General features: G+C 39.0%; 4 protein-coding genes across 5 annotated transcripts; 2 read left to right on the top strand and 2 right to left on the bottom strand.

The window, feature by feature from the left end:
• Positions 1-1,160: 1,160 nt before the first annotated feature.
• On the bottom strand, positions 1,161-3,998 carry LOC113782588 (receptor-like protein EIX2). Its single transcript, XM_027328470.1, has one exon. The coding sequence runs from the start codon at positions 3,996-3,998 to the stop codon at positions 1,161-1,163; it is 2,838 nt and encodes a 945-aa protein (XP_027184271.1).
• A 3,170-nt stretch (positions 3,999-7,168) lies between these two features.
• LOC113782992 (peflin-like) lies at positions 7,169-11,566 on the top strand. The gene is made up of 10 exons (XM_027328985.1): positions 7,169-7,365; positions 7,551-7,609; positions 7,780-7,820; positions 8,252-8,283; positions 8,503-8,531; positions 9,238-9,274; positions 9,421-9,477; positions 10,127-10,203; positions 10,830-10,903; positions 11,206-11,566. The coding sequence occupies exons 1-10, from the start codon at positions 7,189-7,191 to the stop codon at positions 11,223-11,225; spliced, it is 603 nt and encodes a 200-aa protein (XP_027184786.1). The 5' UTR covers positions 7,169-7,188; the 3' UTR covers positions 11,226-11,566.
• Positions 11,567-11,921: 355 nt separating this feature from the next.
• On the bottom strand, positions 11,922-14,778 carry LOC113782756 (pentatricopeptide repeat-containing protein At2g03880, mitochondrial). The gene is made up of 2 exons (XM_027328668.1): positions 12,343-14,778; positions 11,922-12,253 (listed from the first exon to the last, which is right to left on the bottom strand). The coding sequence occupies exon 1, from the start codon at positions 14,755-14,757 to the stop codon at positions 12,748-12,750; it is 2,010 nt and encodes a 669-aa protein (XP_027184469.1). The 5' UTR covers positions 14,758-14,778; the 3' UTR covers positions 11,922-12,253; positions 12,343-12,747.
• Positions 14,779-15,097: 319 nt separating this feature from the next.
• Positions 15,098-19,644, top strand: LOC113782757 (aminoacylase-1). 2 transcript variants are annotated; one of them, XM_027328669.1, is made up of 4 exons: positions 15,098-16,210; positions 16,805-16,942; positions 17,748-17,996; positions 19,179-19,644. In XM_027328669.1, the coding sequence occupies exons 1-4, from the start codon at positions 15,323-15,325 to the stop codon at positions 19,290-19,292; spliced, it is 1,389 nt and encodes a 462-aa protein (XP_027184470.1). In that variant the 5' UTR covers positions 15,098-15,322; the 3' UTR covers positions 19,293-19,644. The 2 variants fall into 2 exon arrangements, with proteins under 2 accessions (XP_027184470.1, XP_027184471.1); XM_027328670.1 differs by having other exon boundaries at positions 15,109-16,210; positions 17,757-17,996.
• Positions 19,645-20,011: the final 367 nt, after the last annotated feature.

Consider the following 20,011-nt stretch of genomic DNA (forward strand, 5'->3'; position numbering starts at 1 on the left):
ATCCGATCATTGATGCAGGAGAGGTTCACTTAATTTATTAATAGGCTAGTTATAGCCATCGATGAACTCTGATGACCAACTTTTCCTTAATTTATAGATGACCAAGGTACGACCATTAATCACCTCTAACCAGAAAAGTACTCCTAGGTACGACCGTAGGAATTAATTTCCCAATTGCATTAATAACTAGAAAAACCTAGCCCTAACCAATAACACGCTACGAGGGTTATTTAAATTAGATTGCACGTTCCCCTAATGTGTAAACACACCAGTTGCCACTAATATTAATCAATCAAACAATTACGGATTTAATTGACTAAATTGGCACGAGATTAATAAATCACATTGAACATCGGGCCCTTGACATCCAATTAATAAAATAATCCCATGAAAATTCAAGCAGACAACGTGCAAATATTAATAAATAAAGGTACACGCGAAAACTAATTAGATCTCACAGATTTTCGGGACTGTGCCGTCGAGTTGACCATTGACTAGATGGAAGACTTAGCCACGCCGCATAATTAAATCACCACACGAATTAATAGATTGCAAAGGCATTGCGTTTTCTATTAAGAAGTAAGGAATAAAAGGTGTTTTTCCCGTTGGGGAATATTGTCGAACACCTGGCGTGTGTCAGAGGCCAGTTAGGAGAAAGAAAGAAAAACTAAAGACTAGGCTAAAAACTAAACTAAAAGGTGGTGTCTTCCTTCCCTACGTTATCCCTATTTAAGAAACAAAAGAAAGATAGACTAAAGCTATCTAGGTGGTCCCCACACATGTGGACAAAGCCTCCAAAGTACTTCTTCTTCCAAGTCTCTCTACGTTGCTTTCTTTGAAGAGCCCAAATGACTAAATGCCTTCCACTAACTTGTGGTCCCCCACCAATTCAAGGGCCCAAGAACTGAAACCCTTAGAAGTCTCCATTTTTTCATAAAGTCCCTCCTTTTTGATAGTTTTCTGCTTCATTCCTGAAATTAAGTCCAGATACCAAATATGAGTAAATATCAGCAATTAACACAATATTTATCAGGGATAAAAGGGAAAATAAATAATAAAATTACTAACAAATTATACCCTATCAATAAGCTACGTGAATTGTAGTGCCTTAGTGCATGATAAGGAAAACTAGAACAAAACGCGCTTTTGTGTGTACTTACTCAACGGAAGTTCCTCGCACGCCGAGTAGTCTTCAATGCTATCATTGCGGCAATTCTGTCACTTGCACTTTCCAGAAACTCGAAGTATGCATAGCGCCAAGACCTCTTGAAGAGAAGGATTGCCAAGAATCCCACGAGGCCGAGAGCAAAACCAGGTCCTAGACCAGCATAAAACCATGACCAATCAAACTCACCATGATCTTTGTCATCTAGGATAGGATCATTTTTGGCTGGTGACTTGTTCTCGGGGCAGCTCTTTGGGAGTGGCTTGCCACAAAGTCCATTATTTCCTTCATAGATGGATGGATCGGTTAAGGTCTGAAGTTGATTTCCTGATGGTATTTCCCCTGAAAGGCTATTGTGTGACAAATTTAGGAAGCTCAATGAGTTTATTGTTGATAAGTTGTTAGGTATTGCACCGAAGAATTCATTCATTGATAGATCTAGCGTTTCAAGTCGCTTTAAGTTGCCAATCTTCTCAGAGATCCTTCCAGTCAAATGGTTGTGAGAAAGGTTCAAAGTTTGTATACCAGCCAGATCCATTATCCCATCAGGGATCTCACCCACTAAATTATTTGTTGAGAGGCTTATGGATTTAATGAGCACAAGGTTCCCAAAGGAGTACTCAAGTTCATTTCCTCCCTTATAGTTTTGAAGGTTGGTGGTATCGTAAGTTATCGTGAGAATGCTTCCATGTTCACTTGATACCATCATTGAGAAGTTGTTAAAACAATGAGGAATATATCCTGTTAAGTTATTATGTGCCAGGTTCAGCACTTGAAGATTTGAGAGTAGGCAGAGCTTGTCAGAAATACCTCCATAGAAGTTATTTGACTGAAATCTTAGAAACATTAAATTTGATGACATTTCCCCAATCCAAGCTGGTATGGTATCCCTTAGCCCATTGTCACCAAGATCAAAAATCACCAAATTGCTCAGATGCTGCATTGAGGACGGGAGCCTTCCAATGAATTTGTTTCCATTCAAATGCAGAATCTCAAGTGCCCCCAAGTTACCCAGTGAACTTGGAATTTGACCGCACAGATTGTTATTTGCCAAGTTTAGGACCCACAAGAATCGCAAGCTGCCGAAGCACAGAGGAACTTTTCCGGAGAGAAGATTGTTGGATAGATCCAATTCTGATAAACTTTTCAACTTGCACAAGTCTTCTGGGATACTTCCTGTGAAACGATTACCACTGAGTTTGAGAAAATAAGTAGATGCACCCATTTCACCAACGTAAGGCGGTGGAATCTCTCCAGTAAGAAAATTTTGTGAGAGATCTAAACTTGAAATATCCGATGGAAATGATTTGAGAGATCCCTCCAATTTGTTGGAGCTTAGAGATACAAATCGATAATTATTATTCTTCACTTCTTTGAACTCCAACGGATTGCCAGTTAGGTTGTTGTTGTTGGAGAGATCTAATGAGCTAATATCATAACAAAGTACTCGAAACCAACTGGGTATGGCATCTGAAATACCCGCATTGCTCATGTCTAACTCTTCAAACTTCTGCGTCCGAAGCCAACCTGGAAACTGGGGGCCTACTTTGATGGATGCCATTTCAAGTTGTTGGAGTTGAAAAGGAGGCACCCATGTGGAGCTCAAATTCAGAGTGAGGAAGCTATGAGATAGGAACAATGCCTGTAGCTCTCCAAGTTTCCCAAGATGGTCTTCAGATAATTCACCAGTTAATGAAGTGTAACTAATGTCCAATACTTGTAGCTTTGTTAGCCGCCCAAGACTGACTGGTATGGAACCATATAAGTTAAATCCGAACAAAGATAGTGCAGCTAGTCTTGAAAGCTGGCCTATTTCACTTGGTATTGACAATTGCAAGTCATTGCTACTCAGATCCAAATAAGTAAGATTGCTCAGGTTGCAAAGTGATTTGAAGAATGAAACATCAAACCGGTTTCCCCATAGATCGAGGCGAAGAAGAGAGGTCATTTGCTCAAACAAGCCATGAACTGGATTAGACAAATTATTATCACCAAGACGAAGATCAAGGAGGCCTGTGAGATTACCAAGCCAAGGAGGGATCATGTGGTTGCTGAAATTATTTTCACCAAGGTCAAGGGAAGAAAGAGATGTGAAATTGACCGGTGAAAGATGAGAATGGATAAAAAGATGACAACCAAACAAGTCTAGTGTTGTTAGTGAAGGAAGCATGCTAATTGCCCGTAATCCATCTTGAGCGGTACTAAGATTCACCAAGGATAGGACTAGGACTTCTAGAGAAGAGAGCCTAGCAACCCACCTGAGATCCTTAATCATCGATCCACTTGATGATAATCCAATATCTAAATACCGTAAATGCGAGAGATTTCCCAAATTGTGAGGAATTTCACCATCAAATTTTGCATTGGAGAGATTGAGGTATCTCAAGTTTTTCAACAATCCAAGGAATGTGGGAACTTGGAATGTTGAAAAATTATTCACACTCAAATCCAAGTATCGCAAATTGGTCAAATTGGCCAAAGATGGACTTAATTGGCCTCCCAAGCAATTTGTGCAGTGATAATCCTCATCAAAATAGAGTGGCACCGTATTGCGCAGATCAAGTTTCAAAACACTGCCAGTGGTTTTGTGGCAACCAACTCCTTCCCATGAACAACAGCCTTCTCCAATCCAAGATGACAGACGATTTGATTCATCTTTCAACCCATGTTTGAGTTGAAGAAGGGCACGTCGTTCACTTTCAATACAGGTGACATTTGAATGATCAGAAGCTTGCTTGCTGCTACCAAATGTGAACTGGCTAGTGACAAGAATAGAACTGAATAAGAAGAGTAGTAGGAAAGATGAAGAAGTACAAAGATGATGATGCTCCATTGGATTTCTTTGGTATTACTGGCTTATTTGATATGGGAAGCTCAGATGGCCGGGTGGCCTTATTTATACGCTTGCAAAAAGCATCACTTCAATGTTCTGTGTTTGTAGGAAGTAGGATGGAACTATACAAAGGTGATAAAATGACAACGACTTCAAGTCTTCGTGGGAAAAGTTGAAAATCTTGCGTGATTGTGGGAAAAATCATTGGTGACATACAAATGGAAATATTGATCGACTTTTATTTGGGTTGTAATTTGATTTGGACAGAATTAGTCTTTGGGGAAGAGTTGATAGTCATATTAGTCACAGCTGTATGCATGACTGAATGGCAATTATCCCTTAAATAAATAAAGTCAATAACTTCGCTTATATGTCATATGGTTTAGTTTCTAAATTATTTTCACACCTCCCTGAGTTTGTGTCCATTTGAATTAGATGATTGGGGAATATATACCAATGGAGAAAGAGAAAATACAGCATTTGGTAATATCTGAATTCTTACATCTACAACAACATGTATAAGCATGTCCCAAAAAAAAAAAAAAAAACTAAATACTCTGACGGGAGTTGCCCTATTTATTCCGTTGTAATATTCCCCTAATAAAAATCCTTTTGTCCCCTAAAAATACTCTGATAAATCACTCTATATAATTCAGATGTTATAGCACAATTGACAACGTGACATACAGTCAAATGAAAAGAAATGTAATTAGCTAGAAACATTAGTGGAGTAACTTATATTACCAAGAAACTTGCAGATCGGTAGCCTGTCTCCAAAATATTGGATGGGTAAACCAACTCCTTTAAGGAGATAATATTACATATTACTCGAATTGTTTATACCTTCTGTAAGTGATATAAGATGCAATATCAGACAAGGATTGGATTGGATACTAAACTCAAAAAGATTGTAAATAAGTTTTAGATTTAAAACTTCTCATTTATAAAAAAAAAAAATTAAAGCAATATATGTATATATCAATTAATTTTCATATGCTGACACTGTATACATTATCAGTTTTAGATAACTGATAAGTATGCAAATTTTGAAACTAAAATCTAACTTTTATACATATATCGGAGAAACAGCCATTTGCGTTTTAACTCATGATTGTTTGTGTACTTAAACAGTGGTTGGTTGGATTTAACTGGAATTTATACGTTCCTGTGTGTAAGCTTCATTTCCATAATCAATAAAAGTATATTTTGGCTATGAGATTATATATGTGAGCCGCATTTTGCGTTAAAGGCTATATAAAAATTTTCTTGCTAATTAAGATCATAGCTATTGAATGAAGGACCAAGGAAAGGTTGAATTGATACATGAACGACCAAAGAGGTTATTGATATATTTTGCAGTTTATTTTTGAGGTGGAAGTATTGAATTTTTAGCATCTGCTAGGACCATGGCTATGTATCTAACAATGACCATTCAAAAGTTGCCGCCTACCTATCCAACTGGGAGTCTGACAATGGACCAAAGTCTACTATAATCATTAGGACTAGTGTTGAATTCTCAAGGTATGTATCGAAAGTTGCAGTAAGTTCACCGTGTAGGACTTTGAAAAACCAGGAAAGGAGGGCTTTTCGGCCCGCGCGGGGGGTGGTTTACTGCATCTGAGGGCTTGTAGCCTAATATCCAAGAATCGTTTTTATCGAGTCATTGCATAATAAATTTACACTATCCCCTTCCTCTCTTCTAACCCCCCAAAAAACCCCAAACGAAGAAAGTAGAATGTATAGCAGGAGATTTTAAAAAATTGTATTGTGGCCATTTTAAGAGCGAATTAATCTTAAATACACTGATAGTATATATATTAGTAGTATTAGATGCAGGACAATTAATTTGAATTTGAATTTGAAATCCAAATTTAAGACAAAAATTTTGTATACACTGACAGTTCATATAAGATTTACTCTTTAATAATACCTCCGGTTAAACATTTGGTAACCAAGACAAAAATTTTGAAAGAAAATGGAAAGTCAATGATATTTTGTAGGAATTAATAAAATTTTCCTATCTAACTAATCATTTGTTTTTAAAATTCTATAAATTCTATAAAACACAAAAAAAATGGAGAAAAGTGTAAAAGAAATTTTGAGACTTTCGTCCTACCAAATATACAAGAAGGAAAAAAAAGTTAAAGTAGCTAAGAAAAAGAACACTTCTTTTAAAAAAAAAAAAAAAAAAAACTATCTAGGGAGAGACATGGTAAAAGTTCAAACAAACAAGGGGGGAGTAAAGCAAATTACCAATTTTGTGATTTGTTAGTCGTGATTTGTGATTAGAGGAAACTCTCTGGTTCCTAAACTATTTTCAGTACACTTTTTTGATCCCTCAATAATATGTTATCACAAATAGACCCTTTCAAAAAAAAAGGTGTCAATATTTAAGAACTTTCATCAGATTTAGGTCATTAATGCTGATGGAATGAGGAGTAAAATTGACCGAATACAAGCATTTCTTAATAGTGAAGTATCTGAGGAGCGCTTAAACTACACTTGTTATCAAATTTTGGCCCTTAATTTAAATTGTCTTAGAGTTATACTTTTAATCTTTCCAGCCTTTTTAGTCATAAGTGCAGGCGAAACTAAAGGACATTTGTGGCCATCTGCTTAATATAATCAAAAGGATTAATGAGAAGAATAAATTTCAGCTTTTACCATACTTAGATTCAGTTTTTTACAAGGCTCAATAATGAAGTCTATTTTTCGTCTTAACCTTTTTGGTTCCGGTTCCGATAGTTATATTAAGTGATTAGGTTCCAAATGTACTTTATGACTAAAATGGCTGAAAGTATACAATTTAATTGTTCAGGACCACTATAGATAGAATTTAGATTAGGAGCCAAAATTTGATAATTGAAATAGTTTAAGGGCTTTTTATGTGCGTTTACCCTAATCTTGTGCTAAATTTGAAGGAACTTTTTAAAGGTAATACATTTTTTGTCGAGAGGATTATTTGTGATAATATGTTGTTGAGGGGCCAAAAGGGAATAATTTAGGGGTCCATGGGATAGTTTAGATTGCAATTTTTTAAAATTTTTGTATAAATATATACGGTAGCAATTTGTATTAAAAAATAATTAAAAAATATGTTTTTCGAAAACGTAATCATTTTTTAAAAAAAAAAATTACTTTCCAAACAAGGTACTCCTCTTGTGATTATTATGACTGAGTAGACTACTGAATGAATGTCTGTTTTTTTGTCACCCGGAAAACGGAAACAGCGGTTGGGGGTGTAGCAGGAGTCAGTGGACTCATCAGTCATCGGTGGCTTCCGATGGAAAACACGGCGGTGCTAAGAGAGTGGTACGACCGAGTTGATTCCGACAAAACCGGCGGCATCACTGCAACACAGCTCCAGGTTCCTGTATCCTCCTCTAACTCCTAACCCCTTCTGCTTCCTTGTTTCAACTTTGAATTCTACTTATACCTAGCTTATCTGAACTGCTGAATTAACATTTTATTAAGTAAATTGAACAGTGAGTTTGGGATTCAGATTGTTTTTTGCTAACTTTTGTCTGGGGGATATTTCGATTGATTTTTCAGACCGCATTTGGTATTAGTAACCTACAATTTCCTCTCTCCGTTGTCCAACAGATGATCAGGTTGGACTTTTCGACTCTTGACTACTCCTGTGATACTACTTTCACTCATATATTGCTTTGATAAGTAAATACACTAGTATCCTGTTATATAACTTTTGCTCCTTTATTTGCAAATGGATTATGGTCATTCTTTATTTGCTTTTCAACTTTACTTTTTTGGTTCACTTCAGGATGTACGATTTTGACAGAAATGGAACTATGAGTTTCCCAGGTACTATTCTGTCTTTCTTTGGATTTGTTTAGATGATCAAAGACCAAAAAAAGAACAAAAAAGGTAGTCACTGTATTAATGGAAGCAGTTCACCCCCCTTGTAAGCTGTATCTCAACTACTACTTAGGACAAACCTAAAGCTTGTTTATATCTTCTCGCTTTTCTTTCACTATATTTTCATCCGTTATTTCTTATGCAAGCAATCACCCCTTTGTTCGCTTCTTATGCATCTGTTTCCTGTTCTTGTTTTGATTCTCTCTTTTTCTGTTTTTTTTTCCTTTTACAATCTGAATGTTTTTTTCCCCTTTCGGTCCTGTGCCATATTTGAGTGAATTTCTCCTCTCAAGACTTGATTTTTGTACTAGTGCTTCACTCTGCAACACAGACTAACAATTTCTCATCTGTTTTATCTTTCTTTTTTGATTCCTCAGAATTTGTTGAACTCAACAAGTTTCTTTTGAAGGTTAGTTTCTTCTCTTTCTTATGCCCTGTCAAAGTGAAGAAGTTGTCAAAATTAATTTGTTTAAGTTTGTTGATGTGGGGCAGCTGTACTAGTTCAAATGTTTACAGGGCTCTTGATTTCTCCCATTGAAGTTTTTATTTTTGCTAGTGTTAATTTGTTGGGTTAATGTGTAAAGTAGAATTCAGCTTGTAAATTTATACTCTGTGATTTACATTGTAGGTTCAACAAGCCTTTGCAGACTTGGAGAGGTGATTTTCCATTTGAAAAGATTGTCTATTCCTAGTTCCAGCTTTATTTTGTTATTGCTAACTGTTAACTGAAATTTTCTTTTGATTTTTTTTGGGTTTCCAATGGCTTCCTTGAAGATCTGTAATTTATTTTCCTTCATTCTTGGCTATTATTCCTTTCCTTGCATGCTGCTTATTAATTTTTTTCTGTGCTACCTTTGAACTTTGGATGGTGTAAAATTTGAACATGTATGCTATCTTCTGAAAGGCTTTCTTTTGAGGAATGTTTGCTTGGCTAAATAATATATTGTTGCTGGGAGTTGACCAGAACTGTCAAATGAATCTCTTTTTAACATTTTCTTCTAAAAATTTTCTTGATGAGAGCTAAAAAGTTTGTCAGTTCGAAACTAACTGATCTTTCGGCAAGTTGTTGTTGTTTTAATATGCACAATCAGGACTGATCATTAGATATTGGCAAAAGTAGCCTTATTTGATGCAGTACTGATAGGTCAAATCCTTGCATGTGTTATTCTTTGTAGAACATCTAACAATGGGAGCATATTTGTTTTGCTGCCTAAGATATAAGGTCATGTTGACATCTTGCACAGCACGTATTCAGGTTGAGTTACTGGGTCAGATGAATGTTTAAGTTTCACAGTTTGAGGTACCTCCTCTTAAATGCTCTTACCCAAGGGCTAATCATGATATTTTATCTGTTTACCTACAGGGGTCGTGGATATCTTGTTCCAGACGATGTCTACAAGGTAATAGTTTGCGGAGGACCTTTTCTTGTGTTCCCTTCTAGAGAAAGCAGTGCTTTTAGTTTCAACTGGTCAATACGTGTTTCTACTCCTTTTCTTACCCCAGCCATCGATTTGAAGAGTACACTATCCATGATCAATGTTTTCAGGGGTTGGTGAAGATTGGAATCTCACTTGACTCTCCTGCATTCTACACTGTCTGCGAGGTATGACAATATTGTTATCTTGTTAAGTGCCTAGATTTTATCCAAAGTTAGGATTTTGAACATGTTAAAGAAGTTGGAGGCAGGTTCACCAATAGGTAAGGTATTGATATTTATAGTGCTGTTTACTATGATTGTGTTAGGTGTAAGTTTCACAGTACAATTGGATAAATGTCTGAGTTCTGATGATATTCTTTTATTTACTCATGAGGTGATCAAAACTGCACCCTCCCCTCCCCAAAAAAAAGTCTAATTAAGATGGAGATTGACCAAACTTCATGTATGTGACCTTCTATTTAATATACAATCTCCAGTTTCTCTTAGAATGGTGAGGATTTATATGCATATTGCATGCCTATTATCTAAATCTTTGAGGTACTCTGATGCTCAACTGATTTGTGTTTTTTAATGATCTGAACAGTTTGTGTTTCAATGATTTGACACTCAACCAATTTGTGTCTTAATGATCTCACACTTTGACACTCAACTGATTTGACCTGTTATCTAAATCTCCAGTTTCTGAACACTTTTCATGATTTGTGTTTTAATGATCTGAGGGCTTGGAGCCAACTTGGACTTGATGTGCTCTGACTAATTTACTTGTGCTTTATGTGCTCTGACTAATTTTTTCCTTTTCAATTGTAATTTGTAGAGTTTTGATCAGAAGAGGAGTGGAAGATTCAGACTGGATGGCTTCATATCACTCTGTATATTTGTACAGTCTGCGCGGTAGGTGGAATCTTAATTTCTTATACAGTGTATTTTGATTGACCAGTTAGAGTTATTAGCTTCATGAAAATGTCAGAAAAGTACCTTGCTGAAGGTATTAAAAAATGTTGTGCTCATAAATCATTTATCATTGATGTAGTCAGCTGCTTGTAAATCCCTTGCTTGCTTTAAGCTGTGAAGGCTGGATCCAGAAATTTGTATCTGTTTGTGAACTGCTTTAGAGACCATTAGACTACGGATCTAGGCTGTTTTTCTTTCTTATTTATGATTATTTGATTGTCTAAACCATCAAAACCTATCCATTCATTATCGGACCTAAAAAATTTGTAGTAGACGAGTTTTATGTCAAATGTCGAGTGGCAGCATTTTTGGGCATCTGGCCCAACACCTACATGTCTTTTATTTTCTCTTTGACATGTTCTGTGGTGTTTATGAGCTGACATGCATATTTAGAGTTCATGGTCCTAATATGTCAACTGAATCATGTTGGGGCTGCAAAAAAATTTTTTTTTTGGTCAAATGTTGCTTGCTGGCAAGACCAGAGTTTTGGCAGATACAGCTTCTAACTCTCTTTATTAGGAGTATTTGACAAAATTGAACCTTGTGTTAATGTCTTATTTTTGCAGGAACCTGTTTAGTTCATTTGATACAAGTAATCAAGGAAGAGTGACTCTTGATTTAAATCAGTTTATTTACTGCAGTGAGTATAAAACTTCTATTTCATTTTAACTTAATGATGATTTTTCTTCAGGCATCACAGTTTACTCTTAAAGATAATTCTCTAGCCTGCTTGAATACCTTTTGCTTCTTCTTCTTTTTATTTGTTATTTCTTTTTTTTTTTTGGGGTCTGGATTTCCATTTACTCCTCCATGATATTTTAACATTAGAGCTTGCTGATTTCATACTTTTGCCTATTTATGTTCATACTGCATTGTAATGCTTTGGCTCCATCTGTAATCTTTGTTTGGGTTCTTAGCTCTCTTTCTTTCCGTGTTTTGTAGCTGCAAATTGCAGAATATGATAAGCGCCGATATTTAAGTATGAGCGATCATTAGTCGCAAAGGGTAAAAGCAGGCAAGCATTTCGATTTAACAGTGCAAGGGTATTCCTGTTTGCTCTTGTATTATTCTCTTTCAAAGCTTCCGTTCTCCCATAATTGCGAGTCTTTGATTCATTGATCTTTGGAGAGTCTTATTAGATCAAACATTGTACGCTAAGTAAAGATCTGTACTTATCGTGTGCCTACACTCTTTCAAGTGAATGTATATATATTTGTTGTTTGAGTAAAAAATATTGAGCAACAAGCGTTTCATCGAGGCTCAAGAAATAATACCATTCTGGTACTGAAAAAATGGTGAACAATTGGGTCTGTTTGGATTGTGAATTATTAGAAATATTTTTACTGTAGCACTTTTTGTGATGTGATGTATGTGAGATAAAAAGGTAATTGGGAAGTAAAAAGGTGTATTGAAAATTGTAATGATGATGTAAGCAAATAAATTTGGGGAAATAAAGCCCAATCCAAATAAAGCCCAATCTTTTTTCGCATTTTTTGGCTTTTAAAGTTTACCTCTTAATGTTTGATATGCCAGCCGGGGAGGGGTTTGTAAATCAATGGACATTATAAGGATGCTTTTCACGAGCTTGAGAATAGCTTAGGGGTCTGCAAATTAATGCTTAGGATTGATCGACTTTTTTGTTTTTTGGTGGCGTTGGGGGGGTTTGGGTGGATTGCATTTTGAGTACATTTACATGCAGAAACAATGACTTGGGGAACAAATTCGAGCAGGCAACAAAAGACCTATTGATGTTTTTGGCTGGGAGGAGCTGGGCAGGGAACAATTTTTTTATACGACCTGTTCTCAATCATTTCTATCGCCGAAGTGGAACTCCTGATTTCAGCCTTGCTGAAGCTCAAGTCAATGTGTTTTCTACATGTACATTTGCCCAGTTTAATTACTTTAGGAAACCAATATGGCGAATTACCTCAGGTAAAAGCACGTGCAGTTGTAATTGCGGGTAGCTTGTCCTCTTGGAGTTGAGTTTCTCCTGTACAAACAGAGAAATTTAAGTGAAGAAACTCAAAGCTATAATAAAGTTTTGAGGAAAAGGCTGAAAGTAATCAGACACGAAAATACCATATTCATCTCTGATTCTTCTCATGCGTTCATTTCCCATGTTTTAGGTTTGTCCCTCTTTTTAAGGACCAATCCTGAATTAAGGAGGTTTACGTACTTCAACAAGCCAGTCAATTAGAGAGCACCCTTTAGGTCAGGAATGCTAATATCATGCTCCAAGAGTGCAGCCGCGCAGATGTAGAGATCTTCACTCGTTAGGTCAGTGATGCTAATCTCTTCGCTGCCTTCTAGTTCCTGAAAAACTATGTGCTCTGCTGACTTTAACATGGCAATTGGCAAAAACCGAAAGCCATTGTGATCTTCAACATAATCGTTTGGTCGATCCACGACATGCGGCCACGCCTCTTACATTTTTGTATTCCAGATACAAGCAGCAAATACAAAAGTGCCGTTCCACATACTGAGCTACCAATAATCCCCGCAAGAGCAATGTCCATCCTCGAAATGATGGTAGCGAATTGGATCTCTGATAACGATGCTTCGACTCTCCATTTTTGCCAAAAGTTTTGCAAAATCATGGCAGTCCCCGCAGATCCTCAGGTTTTTCCTGATCCTAATGGTCTTCCCACTGGACAAGGCCATAATTCCAAATACCATAGCCAGTTTTTCGCTGTGATAGAGGAGTGAGTCTTCCATCTGCTCCCCCTCGAGATCTTGCAAGACAAAATTTGCATCGGGAACATAACCCATCTCTTTTAACCTGTGGATTATCTGTTTCAACTCCCTCCTAATAGCGATAATCTGTGGGTGGGAATTGTCTCCCAATATGAAAGCGTGCACACATTTATTTACTTCAATCCAGCTACATCCTGGTTCTTTCTTGACTCCTTTATGCCTCATAGCATTCCTAACTTCTGTTATCTCATCCCATCTCTGAGAATTCGCATAAATATTAGACAGCAATATATAAGTTCCCGCATCATTTGGGTCATGCTTAATTATTTGTTTGGCAGCATAGGCAGCCAGGTCCATGTTACGATGAACTCTGCAAGCACCGAGCAATGCTCTCCATGTCACAGCATCCGGTTCACATTCCATTTTGTGAATCAGTTCCACGGCTTCGTCAAGCCTCCCAGCTCTCCCAAGAAGATCAACCATGCAACCATAATGCTCTCTTCCTGGATCAATCCCATATAGCTTCTTCATGGAACGGAAGTAGTAGCGTCCATCATCTACCAATCCGGCGTGGCTACAAGCAAACAGAACTCCCAAAATGGTAATGTGATTTGGTTTGATCTTTGAGACCGTCATTGCCTTAAATAATTCCAGAGCTCTCCTGCTAAAACCATTCTGCGCCAAGCCCATGATCATGGTGCTCCATGAAATCACGTCCTTATCCGCCATCCGACTGAAAATAGAATCCGAGTCCTTGAAGCTGCCACACTTGCAATACATGTCGAGGAGTGCATTGTTCAGGATCAAGTCCTGATCATACTTGAGCACGTGAACATGAAGTTGTCTCCCTAATTCCAGGAGAGCTAAGCTAGTGCAAGCTCTCAGAACACTAGTCAGTGTCGACTGATCAGCCTGAAAGCCAGCTCTCTTCATTCTTTTATAAAGATGTAGTGCTGGATCACCATCACTATTCTGCGCGAAGCCCCCAATGATGGAATTCCAAACGACCTGGTCACGGGTTACCATCTCGCCAAAAACGCAAAGGGCAGAACTCATTTCACCCCACCTGGAATAAACATCAATCAGAGCGCTTCTTACGTAGACATCAGATTCCAGACCAACCTTAATAATGCTACAGTGAATCTGAGTAAGAAGCTGTAATTCATGGCAGGCCCTCAAAACCGAAGAGAAAGTAAACATGTTGGGGCAGACCCCATCTCTGAGCATCAGAATCAAGAGGTCCAAGGCCCTGCGTTGGAGGGGCGGGGAGGATGCAGCAGCATAAGCGGAAATCATGGTTGTCCAGGAGATGACATTTCTGCGAGGCATTTGGTCGAACAGGGCTTGAGCTTCGGGAAGCAGCCTGAATTTGACGTACATGTTAAGGAGATGGTTGAGAAGAAACGTTTTGGGGCGATATCCCGGGGAGAAGACGTGACGGTGGATGCTTCTCCCATGTTCGATAGCACGGCGAGCCGCGCAGCAATTGATGAGGTGGGAGTAAGCAAGGGAGTGGGCAAAGATGTTGCGCTGTTGCATAGAGTCCAATGCTTTCATAGCCCTGGGGAGGTCCCCCCGGTAGCAGTGGTCAATGAAGTTATCGATCACTTTAGCATTCTCAGCTGCTGCTGAGGATGCATTGCAGTTGGTGGTAGGCGCACCATAATAGCCGCCACCTGAGGAGCGCCGCGACGGTAACGACGGCCCTGCTAGCAGCGCTAAGGAAGAGAAGAAGCGGAGTGGAATACATGGCCGCTCTCTGACCACCACCTCCACCACCCTCCCCCTCCCCCTCATCATTACTACTCTCAACAACCGGTCGAGCCACCTTAATGCAAAAGGAAAAAAAAAAAAAACTCTCCTTACGAGTCTAATCTAATCTACCCAAACTGTCATCACTTCTCAATCTTTGCAATTTTTAAGATCAAATCACCGGAAAAAGAAAAGCCCATCACATCTATGATCCCCTCTTAATCCCAACAATTGTAGAGCAAAAGCACGCAAAAGAAAACGGCCATCTTTATTTATGGTGTAGTTTATGGAGGCTGTGCGTAAATGGCTATGGGATTGGGGGCTGAAAGAAAGAAACAATTTTGATTGATTGATAGTGGTAAAGTCAGTCAAATTCTAACACACACTAGTCTCTCTCTTTAGTGCTCAAGCATCCCATGAGAAAAATTCTAGTGACTAGAAGAATATGGTGATATATATATAAAGTGTGGCGTGACAACAACTAGAATATTATTGTCCGACCAAAGTGTTGCGTTAGCAGCTGAGGGCTGGTAGATAGTACAATACGTTCCCCTTCAGAGTCTTCAGAGTCTTCGCGGCGGCGTGGGGCGGTGGGCGAGGAACTTGGTACGATATGATTACTCTTGCTCGCCTTCTCCTCCTCCTACTCCTCTTCCTGGTACTCTTCCTTTCTTCTTCAGCTAGCAAAGCCGCTTCAGCAGTATCCCAGGATGAAGATTCTTCATCGGCTTCATCGATTATATCGAGGTTCCGGCAATACCTCCAGATAAACACCGCCCAACCCAAACCCAACTATCATGAAGCCGCCGATTTCTTAATCTCCCAGGCCAACTCCCTCTCCCTCGAATCCCAAGTCCTTGAATTCGTTCAGGGCAAACCACTGGTCCTTCTCAAGTGGCCCGGCAAGAACCCCGCCCTTCCCTCCATCCTCCTCAACTCCCACACCGACGTCGTTCCCTCCGAGCACCACAAGTGGGCCCACCCTCCCTTTGACGCCCACCTCGACTCCGCCACAGGCAACATCTACGCCCGCGGCTCCCAGGACATGAAGTGCGTGGGGATGCAATACCTGGAGGCCATCCGGAAGCTTAAGGCTTCTCCTTCCTTCCGCCAGCCTCTTCGGACCGTCTACCTCTCCTTCGTCCCCGACGAGGAGATTGGCGGCCACCCCGGCGCCGAGATGTTCGCCCATTCCGAAGTTTTCCAGAAGATGAACGTCGGGGTGGTGCTCGACGAGGGTCTGGCCTCCCCTGATGATTTTTACAGGGTTTTCTATGCTGAAAGGTCACCCATGTGGCTGGTCATCAAGGCCACTGGCCCTCCCGGACACGGGGCCAAGCTCTACGACAACAGTGCCATGGAGAACCTGCTGAAGAGCATTGAGAGCATCCGCAGGTTTAGAGCTGCTCAATTTGATCTCGTCAAGTCAGGCTCTAGAGCCGAGGGGGAAGTTATCTCTGTTAATATGGCCTTTCTCAAAGCTGGCACTCCTTCCCCCACTGTAAGTCAGTGCAGTGTAGAATATGGACTGGACACACAACCAAGTAGACTGTATTCAACTTCTGCTCTGGCATCTTCAGAGAGAATTTTCATGCCTCAATTTATTAGGAATAATATGAACTTTCTTTTTTCCATGTTTGACTGGATCTTTCAGGCTGAACATATACCCAAAAAAAAAACACACACACACAGAGTGGACACCGTATGTAGATCCTCTGGGAAATTAGCGTGCCTTCTTTGGTATTTTTATTATCACATCATAATTATAATCTCTTGGTTACTGTGGTTTGAAAGAAAAAAGGAGCATTATATAACCTGGCAGCATTTCTTTTTTCTTTTACACGCATTAGCATCGGTAGTTAATATAAACAAAATAATCTGATGCGATATTTTGCGTCTTTGATTTCATGACATATAATTTGGTGTATCAATTTTGGGAATTTGGTTTTTGGTTTTAAAAGGGGCCCTTTACTCCTTACTTCTTTGCAGAATCTTTCAACAAAAGGCAAAAGTACACTTTTTGTTGGATATAGATGCCAAATGTAGCCATCCCTATTGGAATGACCAACTTTTCCCACCTGTTTTGTTTTGACAGGGGTTTGTCATGAATCTACAGCCATCCGAAGCACAGGCAGGTTTTGATATCCGAGTCCCTCCAGCGGCAGATCACTTGTCCTTGGAGATACGTATTGCTGAGGAATGGGCTCCTAGTTCACGTAATATGACCTTTGAGGTAATGTGAACGTTTTGCTATGTTTCTTTCATGTGTGTTTCTTATGAACTGTAACGAAACTAATTGACCCAACAAGTTTTACATTCTTTCTTTGCTTTTCACATAGCTTTTAATGTTTGTAAATCGATTGAATGTATTTTACATCTGCTGATGTTGGAAACTGTTCAACCTGAATAGCTGTTTGACTAATAAAGCGCACGATTTGCGTGGCTTTTACCTACTTGGGAAACCTGTTCCTTTTGAGCTTATGCTATATTAGATCGACTGTGTCAAATTGTGCATCATTTAGATGTAGTCTTGATTAAGTTTGAAGGCCTTATATTGCAAGATTGATCACTCCTACCCATTAAATGCGCATTTGATGGAAATGCCAAAATATTATGCAGAGTACATCAGATTTCCGATAGCATGTGAAATGTTTCGTTTTCCTGAAGAGGGAATGATTTGAAATACTAGTGTGGTTATAGCATTAATTAATGTTTCAGCTGGATGACCAGTAATGGTGGATTGCCTGAATGATTTTGAAAAGAGATGGAAATTGGATGTGGGTTCCAGTGGCAAAATATTTTTGGAAGATAAGATTCCAACTCTTATTTGTTAAACATAGCATTTGACTGATTTTGAAAAGAGATGGAAATTGGATGTGGGTTCCAGTGGCAAAATATTTTTGGATGATAAGATTCCAACTCTTATTTGTTAAACATAGCATTTGACTGCTGTCATGGGCAACAATTGGCGAGACGTACAATTGCATATAAAAAGCCCCTTGTTTTAGAAAATTGGAGTGTTCTAACTATTCTCGTAGCTTGGACAGTTCAAACAAAAGGCATCTGTGTATGACAAATTTGGGAAGCCGATGTTGACGGCTCATGATGGTTCCAATCCTTGGTGGGGACTGTTAGAAGAAGCTATAAAAAATGCTAATGGAAAAGTTGGAAAGCCAGAAATATTTCCTGCTTCAACGGATGCTCGCTATTTCCGGGAGCAGGGCTTGCCAGCAATTGGCTTTTCTCCCATGGCAAATACTCCCATTCTTCTCCATGACCACAATGAGGTGAACATTGGCTCTTATACTCTGGCTGGTATCTTTAAACTGTACATGTATCCCCATGCATGTTTGCTGGTTTATCTTTTCTGAAAACACACTGTTATTCTGTGTTTGCATGACCAAATTTATTTTAGATATCTCTGTCTGGAAAGGAAGAGAAGTGTGCTGTCTGTATCTGAAGTTTTACTGTTGCACAAGTGACTATTTACCTCTTTGTTGGAACAAGGCGCAGACTTGATGGGTTCACCCCTAGTTGTAAGATCAGCTAGGAATCTTCTCTTTCCTTTACCCAGTAATCACTAGCAATGACTTCTCTTGAACCTATTCTCCCTGGCCTCAGAGACACAAACACAAGAACAACAAAACACCACCACCACCAACAACAACAACAGTAAGGCATGATTTGTAAGTCGGAGATTAAATATGAAAATGTCAAATTTTGTGAGGGAAAATTGTGGAAGAAATATGAAATATCAGCCTGGAATTTATTCTACCTGTCACAATTCTTTTTGTTCCATGGTGATTGCTTTTTCCTAAATATAGAGGCCGCATGGATTTTGTTTTCTGCTTGTTGTATTGACATTAGTCTAAGAAGCATGAAAAAGCTGATTTGAGACACAGAGATACATGAGAATGCGTAGTTAGTAATGTGCAATAATCTATAATCTAGGACTTGGACCACTAAAGACATGGTATAAAAGTAATGTATTAATATAGAGGCTTTTGTTTAGATATGTCCTTTTGTATGGCTGGTAAAAAGGAGTTTAGTCTTGGGTACGAGAGACATTTGAACAACAACCTGGGAAAGGTTGGAGCATAGGAAGCGACATGCAGTAGGAACTTAGTTGACAGAGAAACAGAAAGGTTTTCCCGATATTCTTCTCCTGATGTTTTCTCACATTCTTGTACTTGTGTTGAATGTCTTCTGAGTGTGTTAATTGTTACATGAAGTTATAACTCAAACTTGTGTCCAGAGGATGCAAGTACTCAGGAAATGTCATCATGGTGGTCATAGTGCCATCAGTAATCAACACTTGCAGGAAACTTTGCCAATTGTTTGTGGAAAGCATGTGTTGTGAATACTGTAACGTTGAATATGTTTTAGATTTAGGTTTCGTTTCTCTGTATCTTTAACAGCAAGCTGAAGCAGGGCATTATAAGTGCAATAAATTCCGTTCATTTCTGCAGTTCTTGAACAAGGACGAATATTTGAAAGGGATTGATGCATACGAGTCAATAATAAAAGCCTTTGCATCATTTGACGAGCGAACAAGTGATGACGAATCCAAAGCAGAACTGTAAGGAGATGGCTGTCGGGATGTGGGTGGCAATTTCTGCATCAACGGTAACAGCGTATCTGAATGTGTGGTATTCCATTGGTATTACGTACTTTTTAAGTCAGAAGCAGCATTAGTGAGCTGGGCATTTATTGTCCGAGAGAGGTTGACATGTCATGTAGAATTGCTGATATTTTTCCTCAGTCCCACCAACGTACGACTCTGCCGCTTTTTCACTCTTCTTTGTTTAGATTGATTTAAACTTTTGCTGTCTGCGGCTACATGAATAAGTCCATGTATAAAGGAGGAGTGAGGATGATTAGTTTACTGGAACAGATGAATATAATGGCTTGGTTGACTTGACGACGCCCTTTCAATCCTTGTTGTAACCCTGCTGCCCATCCCCCTCCCCCTCCCCCTCCCCCTCCCCTTGGTTATTGTTTCTCTCTCTCCCTCTTCCCCTCTCCCAGGTTCCTCTATAGCATCTCGTACATATCTCAGAATATTTTCTCCATCTTATAGCAGACTGGGGGGAGAGAGAGAGAGAGAACCCCATGCAGCTCTTAGTCTATTGAATCCGCTCTTAGAGAGAGAATAGTAAGCGAACACCGTTCAATGGGCAGTGCAAGCTAAAGCTTTTAGGTTTTGCCCAGAGAAATGCTCAGCCACTTAAAGCTGCGCGGTGAAAGCTCTCAGGTTTGTCCAGAAAATCCTCTGAGTTATTCCGATTTGGTTAGTGACGCA

Source organism: Coffea eugenioides, chromosome 9 (assembly GCF_003713205.1).
Source record: "Coffea eugenioides isolate CCC68of chromosome 9, Ceug_1.0, whole genome shotgun sequence".
Taxonomy (NCBI): domain Eukaryota; kingdom Viridiplantae; phylum Streptophyta; class Magnoliopsida; order Gentianales; family Rubiaceae; genus Coffea; species Coffea eugenioides.